General features: G+C 45.5%; 1 protein-coding gene across 7 annotated transcripts in view; it reads left to right on the forward strand.

The window, feature by feature from the left end:
* dock10 (dedicator of cytokinesis 10) overlaps window positions 1-12,027 on the forward strand; it is a 51,330-nt gene that overhangs the window by 21,911 nt on the left and 17,392 nt on the right. For all 7 annotated transcript variants that reach the window (XM_062561166.1, XM_037458838.2, XM_037458896.2 and 4 more), the window contains exons 2-22: window positions 1,229-1,348; window positions 2,422-2,511; window positions 3,386-3,468; window positions 5,005-5,077; window positions 5,333-5,464; window positions 5,745-5,879; window positions 6,285-6,471; window positions 7,233-7,321; window positions 7,659-7,742; window positions 7,913-8,071; window positions 8,203-8,451; window positions 8,553-8,675; window positions 9,186-9,268; window positions 9,358-9,480; window positions 9,567-9,646; window positions 9,796-9,983; window positions 10,117-10,182; window positions 10,316-10,408; window positions 10,540-10,663; window positions 10,753-10,874; window positions 11,018-11,101. In XM_062561166.1, the coding sequence (XP_062417150.1) occupies window positions 1,229-1,348; window positions 2,422-2,511; window positions 3,386-3,468; window positions 5,005-5,077; window positions 5,333-5,464; window positions 5,745-5,879; window positions 6,285-6,471; window positions 7,233-7,321; window positions 7,659-7,742; window positions 7,913-8,071; window positions 8,203-8,451; window positions 8,553-8,675; window positions 9,186-9,268; window positions 9,358-9,480; window positions 9,567-9,646; window positions 9,796-9,983; window positions 10,117-10,182; window positions 10,316-10,408; window positions 10,540-10,663; window positions 10,753-10,874; window positions 11,018-11,101 (2,487 nt within the window). The remainder of the gene's footprint in view (window positions 1-1,228; window positions 1,349-2,421; window positions 2,512-3,385; window positions 3,469-5,004; window positions 5,078-5,332; window positions 5,465-5,744; window positions 5,880-6,284; window positions 6,472-7,232; window positions 7,322-7,658; window positions 7,743-7,912; window positions 8,072-8,202; window positions 8,452-8,552; window positions 8,676-9,185; window positions 9,269-9,357; window positions 9,481-9,566; window positions 9,647-9,795; window positions 9,984-10,116; window positions 10,183-10,315; window positions 10,409-10,539; window positions 10,664-10,752; window positions 10,875-11,017; window positions 11,102-12,027) is intronic.

Here is a 12,027-nt window from a genome sequence, read left to right on the forward strand (position 1 = left end):
CAGGTAATGTTGCATGATCTAACAACACTGAAAAGGTACAGCGGTACCTGTATATAAAAAATACCATTCGAGACAATTTAGCATTTTTAGTATCGATACTTCCTTAAAATAGCGCATGATCACTGCTCCGCTCCCTGTAATGCTGCCGGCACGCATTGACTGCAGTGTTTCCCCTACCATTATAAGCGTAATGTAATGTAATATCAGAGGGGCGCCCCCACCAAGTTGTAAACTTAGGGGAAACACTGGACTTCGAGGAGGAGGCTGAGACATGATGTCAGCTCTTGCCCACCGTCCTCGGCTCGATGGGAAAGAAAAGATGCCAGAAGCGAAATGTGGAAGTATAATAGCAGATCGAAGTGATGCTTTTGGTATGGTGAACACCCTCCTCTGTGGTCTCTCATGCTAGTGCAGCATTAGGCCCGTTCTGAGTGTTGAAGAAGCGGTGGCGGTTAGCAGCCCCGGTCCGCTCTCTCTCTCTGTGTGTGTGAAACAAACTACAGATCATTACTTCCTCCGTCTTCCCCGTTACACCCTTCCAGCTCTCACTGTGGTGCTCTGTGGCTCTTTTCTGAATGACAGAATGCAAGTGTCTTCTTTTCTCGGAATGTTGGTCATCCAGTGATTTTCCCAACCGGTTTGGCTGACCCGGGGGGGGGGGGCAGTAGTCGGTCGAACGGTTCTGTCACGTTGGTTGTCGTGTTGTGTCCCCCTAAAGCTACTATCTGATACTTTTCTATTTAATGTGAGGTTATTTTTAAGGCAACTACCTAATATGTATTTTAGGTCACTTTAGCAGTTGGGCTGCTTCCTCTATAATCATTATATATATATAGCCCAAACAATGTCACGTCAGAACACAGGAAATGGCATGATTCTCGCTGTCATGGTTACTGCTTTTGTGTGCAAGAATGTGGCTAATGAGCACAGCAGGGCTTTTTCTGCATTTACAATATATCTTTATAGATATGGGATATAAAATAGAAAAAACATATTTTATTTATCAAGTTAACTAAAAATGAGCTCGCTGTCCAAGTCTTAAATGTATTCAATGCCAACTTACAGTACTGTGTCATGTTTTATTGGAAATTATTGTTTTCTATTAAATCGAGTCTTTCAAAACGTTATTACAAACTCCGGGTTTAGAGAAATGACAAGATGTGTTACACCATAGCACAATAAATAATGATGATTTGAAATGATGAATCTCTGTATGTCCATTCTGCAGCAGGAGAAGCCAAAGCTGATCGATCCTCTTGACTACGAGACTGTAATCTCTGACCTGGGGGACGAGTTGAAGGAAGACCCTCTCAGAGAACTGCTCCTATTCCCTGACCATGATTTCACGGTAAGTGTGTGTGTGCTTGTGTGCTTGGTCCAGATGGAAAAGGCATTGTTAGCGGGAAGCAGTGTAGTGTCACAATAGATACTACTTGTTGTTCTGTTCTACGGTGAGAACTGAGGCGCCGTATAATTCAGGCACAAAGCCGTCAGGTCTTAGTTTGATCCATTGTTGTTTGAAATTCAACAAGTGGCATCAGCCTCCCACACGTATTAACACTAATCATGCATGTTGAGGGTTACATTCTATTAATCACACCAAACCATTTATTCTCCCCTGCTCCCTTCAGCTCTTTGCTCATTAGTACGTTCATCACAGTGCTAATGCAGCTCTGCAGACGCAGATCCGCTGCACGTGAGGATGACCTGATTGGCTGCTGGTGGCAAAGGGAAACATTGGCCTGTGGGGTAGCAGAGTTGTAGCTTTGATGCTTAAGTCTGCTGTTTGCTGCTCCGCCTGGCCACAGCACCACCTCGTCTGAGTCCCTTTGTCTCTGTGTATCGGTGCCTGTGCAGGCAGCCTACTGTTAATTTCCAAAATTGGAACCGAAAGTGGCTTGGCTGAGCATTGCTAGGGAACAAAAGGCATTTACTTGATCTGCTTCTTGAGCTCAGCAGTACGTCTGATTGAGTTGTGCAAATCAAAGTGTGTGTTTCCGTGCACACGCAGGCATCTTCTCTGCTGACTTGATTTCAATCCTATTCTGCAAAATTACTTGGAAAAAAATAAAAATTCTAATATGAATGTGGACATCATAACATATGCTTTGTTGTATCAAAGCTGCATGATTGATTTTTTGGCTGTTAGTTGGCGACCTAATCAGTATCTGAGGAGAATTCATGTTCTTTTTATTTACCTGTTGCCCTGAACAGAGTGATGCCTCTAGAGTAGATAGATAGATGGATGGATGGACGGAACGTTTTTCTGATCAATTGGTGGCACCCACAAAAGCACCCACGCTCATTTTCCCTGCTGTTTCCTGTTTTATTCCATTTAAGAATAGGATTTTGAAGGAAGTGGAGGGGTCTTCATTACCTCACCATGACACTTCATGTTAACTGTCCCTTTGGTTCCTCCAGGTATCCACTGTGCCTCAGGAGAGACGCACTCTCAAGTCGACTGTTCCTGAAGGGGCAGAACTGCAAGCTGAATGTCTGCTGGTCAGACAGGTAAGAAGTGTGTGTGTTGACACACATGTGTCCTGTGTGTGCAACACACACCTGAAACCGTTGTGGTTTTGGGTGAAGCATGTTCCAGTTGGTGTTGTTATGTTTGATGGGCTGTTCTTGATGTAACACATACCGATGGAGCAGTTTCACCTGTCCTTTTAAAATAGAACAGATGTGTGTACATGCCTTGATGTGTATTTGCCGTCAGACATCATTCCTCCCGTGAGTCCTTTAGATTATTAATGGTCGATCTTAAATGAGCCCTGAGTAGACGGAAACTCTCCAGACACTACTGTCACAGCTCAATGGAGAGTCGTGTGTGTGTGTGTGTGTGTGTGCGCCATCCTGTCTGAGGTCGTTAGCGTGGCTGATAATATGTTTGGTCTGCTAATCATTTGTAACGTTGTAAACAACAGATTGAGATTTTTCTAGACAAAAGGTTCAAAGAAAGCTCCGACACAGCGTTCAACAAGCAGACACACGACGGGATGTGAAACTGCCTTAGTGGGGGGGGGGATAAGAGAGGAAGAGAGGAGATAGAGAGAGGGAGAGAGAGAGAGAGAGAGAGAGAGAGAGAGAGAGCCTATGATGAACCATCTTATTCAAGAGACATGATATCTATAAAGATATCTTTATTTGTAGATTCTTTGGGGACGGACTCATAATTAAGGTCCTCTTCATAATTTAGATACTGTAGTTCTGAATGTGGGCCTGCACATTAGTAACTGGTACAGAGCTGCGGTCCGGCTCTACTTTCCCTGTAGTGAAGCTTTTCCTCATTTGTCCAGACATTTCTGCCCCTCGGACGCTAAGCGAGACTTAGAAAGTGAATATTTCATCTTTACTCGACCTAATCTCCTTCCTCTCCTCTCAGGCCTGTAGGTATTACAACTCGGACCTGAATGTGGTCCAGTTCAAGTACGACGACTATGCCGGAGACTACCGCCTGCTGCCCAGGTAATTCACTCAGTAACGCAGTGTGCGATGAGAAGAGTGATGCCATTCGTATACGTGTATATCGAATCGCTCTGCATGAAGCTACATCCGGGGGATGGATGGCTTTGCTTAGCACAGAGACTGGGGGGGGGGGGGGGGGAGAGGGGGGGGGTTAGGGCGGGGAAACAACTTCCTGACCTGCATGCTGACTTTCTGCAACCGAGAGGTGAAATAGTGGTTAAATAGTACGCAAACAAACCAACCCTTAAACTCCAACTAGGCCATTTTGCACGTTAATAAACACAAGTTGTTTTCTATATGTTAATGTATACAATATATTTGTATTTGTGTTTACAAATGTGAAAGTGGTTTCAATCCGCTCACGTATCTCTCGGTAGGAAGTCAAGTTCCTCTGTTTGTTTGTTTGTTTGTGCCAAAATGTCTGAACTTAAATACTTAGTATTTGGTCAGATTTGGTCTGAAATGGATCTCTTCAAAAGAAAAGCTTTGTAGGCTTTAGTTTGGGGTTGTCATTCCCGTAGTGAGGTATTGGAAATGTATAACTCAAAGTTCTTCCATGAAGACTGTATGTACAGTAGCTTTTGTATAAACTAGTTTCATGATAATAGGGATGTTAAAAGAAAAGGTGTATTCAGGCTAGTTTGAATTCCTGACTTGATTCATGATTAAGCAGACCCAGAAGTAGCCCCTAACATCCAGAATAACCTCCATTTGTTACACTGAGAAGGGAGGACATGAACAAGAACGAGGTGGTGGCAAGTGCCGAGTGAGGAAGAAGTCGGCCCGACACATGTTAACTCTCAGTGTTGCGTGTGCTAAATGTCAGGAATCCAGTCCCACACCAGATCCTCCAGACGACAACAACTCAATTTAATCAGGCTGTCAGTCAGTCAACAGGAGTTTTGTCGGCCCCAGTGAGACCGACCCAGAGCGGCCCGGCACTTACTGCTCCCGACCACAGGAATGTCCTCCATGTTTCCCCCCCCCCCCCCCCCCTCGGGTTGGCACTGTGCTCCTTCAGTCGGTTCACATGACCCCTGAGCTCACAATGTGCACTAAGATGCGGCCCGAAACACAAGTTAGAGCACAATCGCAGCGAGTGGGGCGTTCCTAAAGGCCGATACTAGCATCAGCAGTCGGTTTGCCGGCCCCCAATCACCGCAGAAATCTTCCAAACCTCGTTGCCTGGAGAGAATTTACGACGGTGACTTTTTGGGGCAGGGAGCTGTTCCAGCGGCGCCCTCCGCAGACCGCCGCCGAGCTTTCTCCAGCTCACAGCACACGCACAAAGGCGCCTTCGGCCAAAGGGTCGCGCACAAAGACGGGTGAGCCCGTGAAGTCAGCGGCGCGGGATTGAGTGCGGGCCGCCTATTGTCGGGCGCCGACAGGGGAGCGATGGAGCTCATTCGCGTCCGCGCGCTCATTTAAAGCAGTCAAACAGAGGGGACAAATTGGATTCCTCAGTCATTTCTTCTCTTTCCATCAATATATTTCATTATCAGATTGTCCCCTTTCTCTTTGCCCATTCCTTCACAGGAAACTGTACAAGGCAGAGAAGCTGCCGTCCCATTCTTTTGAGATTGACCACGAGGACATGGACAAGGATGAGGTCAGTGATGACCATTTTCTGACAAAGGCTTTTAGAGCGAATGCATTACCACCCGGAGACATCCTGTTTAAATTAGTTTACCCGTGTCTAGAAGCTGTTAAAATATACTTTGCAAGAGCGGTAAGCTGATTGAATTTCAGTGGCACACTGTTTATGAACATAAATTGACTGACAAACGGCCTCCCTAAAGAAGGAATTGATCATCTGCTGCATGTAAAGTTAATGCATCTCTGTGAATGTATTTGCATTTGACAGGATACGACCTCGCTGTCCTCTTCCAAAGGAGGGGGGGGAGGCGGCGGCGGCGGCGGGATCGGTGTGTTTCGCTCAGGCTGGCTCTACAAAGGGAACTTCAACAGCACCGTCAACAATAGCATCACTGTTCGGGTGAGGCAATGTTTGATGCTCTCCTTTCCTCTGCCGTCCAGTGCCCTTTTGACCTCAAATCAACCCCCCCGCCCACGGTTGTTTCCCGCTGACATTTACTACCTCACTCTACCTGGTGGTGAACTTAAATTGAACTTCAAACGTGACTCATGTTGATGACATTTACAAATCAAAGACTTCTCAAACTAAAAGCCTTGTAGTATTTTGGACTTCTCTGAATGGTGCGTTCGTTGCCAATGACTCTCCCTAAGCATTCTTTTTGCCCCTGTCTTTTGTCCAGTCATTCAAGAGGAGATATTTTCAGCTCACTCAGTTGACCGATAACTCCTACATCATGAACTTCTACAAAGACGAAAAGATTTCCAAGGAACCCAAGGGGTGCATCTTCCTTGACTCTTGCACTGGTGTGGTCCAGGTGGGTGTTAAAGCATTCACATGTGTATAAAGACTATACTATGGATGTATAAATGTATTTAAACTAATATGGTGAGGCTTTTTGCAAGGAAAACAAGTGACATTTAACTTTTGCAGTGCAAGCTTTTGGATTCATTTAGGTTTCATCCTCTGAACTTTAGATGCAGGTGTTTGCAATTTTGTCTTTACTTTTATTATTGTTAAATGCCCCAATATTTCTTTTAAAGGGAACACTGGGACTTTTGGATGCCTGGTGTTCCAAACCATGCGTTTATTTTCATGAGTAATGCTATCCTTATGACATATATGACAGAAATTAAGCCAATGAAGGCTTCCACAAAACAAAACCAAGCTTTAGTTTTCTTTGGAAGCGCATTATCCATCCTCACACTCATCCCCCCTACAGAATAACCGTCTAAGGAAACATGCCTTTGAGCTGAAGATGAACGAGGTTACGTACTTCGTTCTGGCCGCGGAGAGCGAGCAGGACATGGAGGAGTGGATTACCACGCTGACGCGCATCTTACAGATCAGTCCCCACGACGGCCCGGCTCCCGACCGCAAAAGCCTGGACCTCACTGACCATCGGCAGGGTGAGACCTGTTGTGATTACACAAAGTCTACCTGAATGAGGGTATTTAAGAAGAGGAAAATGAAGCATTATCCCATCATCCCATCTCAGCAAAATATAAATGTTGCTCTCTCTTTCTTAAACTCTTGCCATGAACTTATGGGGAATAATAGCTGCATTAGGGCGTCATCCACAACATCTCTATATGGAAACGAAGCCTGAGACCAACCAGTGACTCCACCTTTGTTTAATCCGTAATACTGAAAAGTCTCTGAGAGCTCGGGACCACGGCCTGCAACACAACACAACACACACACACACACACACACTGAAAGACCTTTGATGCTTGGCTCAGTGAAAAGGGGCGGGACGATGTAACAACAACCTCAGCTGTGATGGCTCTGTGGTCTGTTAGCAGGCCTCTAAATCAGGCTGTGAGCGTGTGGTGACCTACCATTAATGAGCCATTTTGTTCTGCATGGCCTTTGGGAAGAACTGCTTCAGGCACATGAAGGATATATTTCTGCCGAAGCCCGTCCGCCTTATTGCCCGTAAATACCACAAATGGATTCATATTTTATTCTGAGCTGAATGTATGTCCGCAGACTCGGGTTAGTGCGCATTTAGTGTCGTGCCTATTTATATGGTATTGTATGGTCTCTGACCTTTTGTGGAAAACAAAATGCTTAGACAAACTTTCCCATCAAGCCAGTGTTCGCAGTCATCCCTCATGAAAAGAAGCCCCTCCCTCGGGAGTCCTGATTCTGTTTGTTCTCTTTCCAGATGTGTTTGACCTGTCGTTGAGTGACTGCTGTTTGCAGGAGAATGAGGATACTACTACAGAGAATGGCATCAACCCAGAGCTAGCAAAGGTCGGCTATGGGCCTCTTACTGATAACTGTACATGCATGCAAAGCACAGCCGTCTATTTAAAGGTACCTTTGGTGCTTCTGTGGAGCAATGCTTTTCATGAGGATTCACTTCTATGAAAGCAGTAGCTACTCCTGATATTTTACCCTGATCAGAAGTTGGGGATGGAAGAAGTTAATCAATGCAGTGGGAAAGAGACGAGAGAATATTACATATGGATGAAAACAATATTTTTTGTAGGAAAGCGTGTGTTTGTGTGTTTATGCAGAATTGTGTATCTGCATCAAGCTGCTCTGTAACTGCCTCTCTCTGTCTTTATTGCCATCTCTTCCCTTACAGTACATCTCTGAGACGGACGAAGGAATCCGCTCTGCCAGGAGAGAAGAGCGGTTGAATCTGTTCTCGCTGGACCCTGATACTCCAGTATGTACCGCGTGTCTTCATTGATTTCACATCTTTTTCTATTTGATAAGCGGCTAAAACTTAATGCAACTCAGGTCTTGACATCCTGTGTACTTTCTGACTCCAATCTGTTTATAACCGGATCTTGTGAGATTATTCTTCTGAATGAAACTGTAACTAACCGACCACAGGTTCTGAGGAGCCCGCGGGCCGAACATTCGTCAGCTGAGAATGCAGCAGTGCGTCCGTTTGAGGAGAAGCTGGGCAGGAGGTTTATGATAACTTGCCGCTCACTCAACCTGATGTTACAAGGGTGCATCAACGAGAGCGAAACCGGACCCGTCACCAATGTGAGGATTAGAAACATTAGCTTTTTACACTCTCAATGCTCCAAAACTGATTTTTGAAATGCATGGTAAAGCATATCCAATGGGCTATTTTGCTGGGTGAAGATATTCAACAGTTTCATGTGTTCCACCAGATTGAACCCTTCTACGTGTCGCTGGCTCTGCTGGATATCCGAGAAGGGAGGAAGGTGTCCGCAGACTTCCACGTGGACCTCAACCACGAGGCTGTGCGCCAGATGCTCGGAAGCTGTTGCAATGGGACGGGCGGCCCCCCGACGGGGGTCGGAGGTCAGGAAAATGGCCTGTCCTCCCCGGCCGAGAAGAAGCCAGGGGACTGCTGCCTCAGCTTGGACCTGGAGCACTGGCTGTCCCTTCCCAAACAGGTACACTTCTACGACATGTTTTACACGCGTAGAGCAGGCAAAGGAAAGTGCATGTAGCTTGCGGATGAGTCTAATGTGCCTTTCGAATGCTCCCCATGTAGGCCATCTTCTCCGTCACCAACCCCCACACAGACATAGTGATGGTGGCACGAGTGGAAAAAGTGCTGATGGGGAATATTGCTTGTGGGACAGAACCGTATATCAAGAACACGGACTCCAGCAAGGTTAGGCAGTAGTTGTTTTTTTAGCATCAATATTTGACATCATTGACCCCAATTGAATGGACAGCAGCAACAGTGGAGCTTTTCTATTTGATCTTTTAAAGAAAGCAGAGCAGTAGAAATGGCTCATAAAACATACTATTAGAACATTTAATGGACATGAAATGCATTCTGAGTTTAATGCACGACATTTACAGAATGGTTTTCCTCCCAGGACAGAATTGATCTAATGCCAGTCCAGTCGGATAGTTTAGAAATTAGGTTTTTCCGACATCCTATCCAAGACGATTCCTGGCTTCCCCGCTGGCTGCGCTCCATGTGGTCCTTGTTTTAGCGGCTAAGTGAATTACCAGACATTCAACCTGCAGTCCTGTAACAGACCGAGTTATTCCGTCACTCCGTCTAGGTCAACTAAAATTTAGGGCTGATCCCATCCCATTGTGTTTAAAAATATCCGCTGTGGTATGGCTAACATTTCCGTCTGCCCTTCTTTCTCTGCTTGTGTCGCCTCAGACTGTTCAGAAGATATTGAAATCCAACAAACAGTTCTGCAGTAAACTCGGAAAGTACCGAATGCCATTTGCCTGGTCTGTCAGGTTAGTGCCCGTGGTTGGATGCCAAACATTTCAAAAGTTAGTTACCGCGCTCTTTCCAAAATCAGCACGTGTCCGTCTCTTTGCCATAGGTCAGTGTTTAAGGACAACCACGGGGCACTGGACAAAGACTCTCGATTTTCGCCCCTCTTCAAACAGGAGAGCAACAAGATTTCCACAGATGACCTGATCAAGCTGGTATCCGAGTACAGGAGGTAAGGCACACGGTGCGTCACTTTGGCACCGCTGATGCAAGATCAGCGCTCCCTGTGACATTTATATCTGACCTTTGTTTGTGCAGGGCTGAGAAGACCAGCAAACTGCAGACTATTCCTGGGACGCTGGAAATCGCAGTCGACCACGTTCCATTGGAGCATCCTAGTATGTCCATTTTTTTTGTGCCATTACCTCCCCCCTGTCTGTGACGATTTCTGTTCCCATTCGGCTTGGCTTCCTGTCCCCCTGTCCCCCCCCCCCTTCTGCTTTCCTACTCTGCCGGTGGTTTGAAACTCACTTTTCTGTGCTCTCAGACTGTGTGACACCCTCGTGTGTACCGGTGAAGCCTTTCGATGAGCTGAGCAAACACCAACCTACGGTGGAGGTGGAGGAGTTTGTCCAGGACACCACCAAGTTCACGCAGCCGCACCGCGTCTACAGAAACCACATCTACGTTTATCCTAAACACCTCAAATATGACAGCCAGAAGAGCTTCGCCAAGGTATAGCGTGGTACTTTGGATCCACAAAGCACAAACAATGTGCCTCTTGCTTCTTTACATGCTGAACTTCATATGCTTTCATTTTTTACGGTTTTTCGTTGGTCTGCAATAACTAAGTTCATTTTGTTCCCAGGCTCGTAACCTTTCAGTCTATGTGGAGTTCCGCAGCTCAGACGAAGAAGTTGCCAAACCTTTAAAGGTAGAACGCTGTACAAAAACGTGCTGATGGGACATTTATTCGGTTTTATGTGACTCCTTTTTCTCCCGTTAAACTGTCAATCATTGCAAACTTGCTGAGCATGTCTTTACTTTTGTTTCTGCCGTTTTTCCAGTGCATCTACGGCAAGCCGGGAGGTCCGGTCCTCACCACAGCAGCCTGTTCCACGGTCCTGCATCACTCCCAAAACCCAGACTTCTACGATGAGGTAAATTGCATGGAAAAATCGTAACACTAATAGAGATTCTGAATTTGGGAACACAAACAGGGTTTTTATAGAAAACTGCATTATCCCTTGCATGTCATCATACAACCCATTACCTTCTGCTGTGTCCCCAGGTGAAGATTGAGCTTCCTACTCAACTTCACGAGAAGCACCACCTTCTTTTCTCCTTTTACCACATCACCTGCGACATCAACGCCAAGACGAATGCTAAGAGGAAAGAAGCCCTGGAGACACCAGGTAGATTTGGCGGCAGATCTGAAGCTGAAGTGACAGTGAAACTTATCACGCCCACCGTGCAGTACTTTGTGTTTTGCATCCCTTTCCAGTGGGATTTTCTTGGCTGCCTCTCCTCAAAGAAGGCCGCCTGTCATCTCAGGAGTTCAGCGTCCCCGTCTCCTGTAATCTGCCCCCCGGATACCTGTCCATCAAGGAAGCGAGCAGCACCAAGGTGAGAGAGAGAGAGAGAGAGAGAGAGAGAGGACAGATTCTGGCTGTTTGAATATTAGACACTGTGAAGAATAATTAAAAACAGATGATCCATGGAGGGAGAATGAATGGTTTGGTGACATCCTCTCTTTCTTCATTCTATAGAATGGAGCAGATACAAAATGGGTTGATGGAGGAAAGGCCATCTTTAAAGTGTCCACCAATGTCGTCTCCACAGTATACACTCAGGTAATCTGGGTTTCTGCCGTCTCTTGTCGCTCTCTTGATGTGGTTAATGGTTTACTGATGGTTTACTGTGATGGACTTCCCACGAGGCCGAGGTGTGATCTGAGAATGTTTGGATAAGTTAAGCTTTTGCAGGACCTAAACCGGATGAGAGGTATAGGAAAATTAATGGATTGTTGTTTTCACTTTCAGCCTCCTTGTTTTAATGAGCTACAATGTGGACTGTCAATGTCTCCGCCTCAAAGGAACATTTAACCGCAAGAGGAGATAATTGGTCGTTTTCCTCTCCTTAACTGTTCCTTCTCAGCTTTCTCATTATGAATTCAATGTGCTCTGATTGTGTGGAATGGAAAAATGGAATTAGAATCACCATTTGATTTCCCAAAAGAGCTTACAGGACCAGTGGATAGTATCGGGTCCAGTTACTAAAATGTCCTCCAAGTAAACTCATAGTATCTCAATTCCATCTTTTGTTCTACACCCACCATATAAAATCAGCAATGGTAATTTTCATTTCATATGATTCTGATCATTCATATAGGGTTTTTTTGGCATACAAGCACATTAAACATCTTTATCATTAACTGAATTAACACAACAATTCCACATTTCAAGAAAAACACAAGAAGATGTAATTTTCTGAATAGAATGATTTTGTTATTATTAGTCATTATTTTCTGTCTCTCTGATGCTGTTGTCCTCTCAAACACAAACCGTCTACGCACGGTAAACAATTGGTTCGATGGGCTCAGTTGAGTGAACTTGTATCCGTAGTGACTGGATCAGCTGCCCCCGCAGTCCAAAGCATCTGAGAAAAACACGCTCATGTCCTACGATACTCTTCATGCTCATGTGATTGTTAGGAAGAATCGGCCATGATTTGATTTCACTTGCAAATTATATTTAGAAGTTGATAAAGGATCTTCGTA

Source organism: Pungitius pungitius, chromosome 3, assembly GCF_949316345.1.
Source record: "Pungitius pungitius chromosome 3, fPunPun2.1, whole genome shotgun sequence".
In the NCBI taxonomy this organism is placed as follows: Eukaryota; Metazoa; Chordata; class Actinopteri; order Perciformes; family Gasterosteidae; genus Pungitius; species Pungitius pungitius.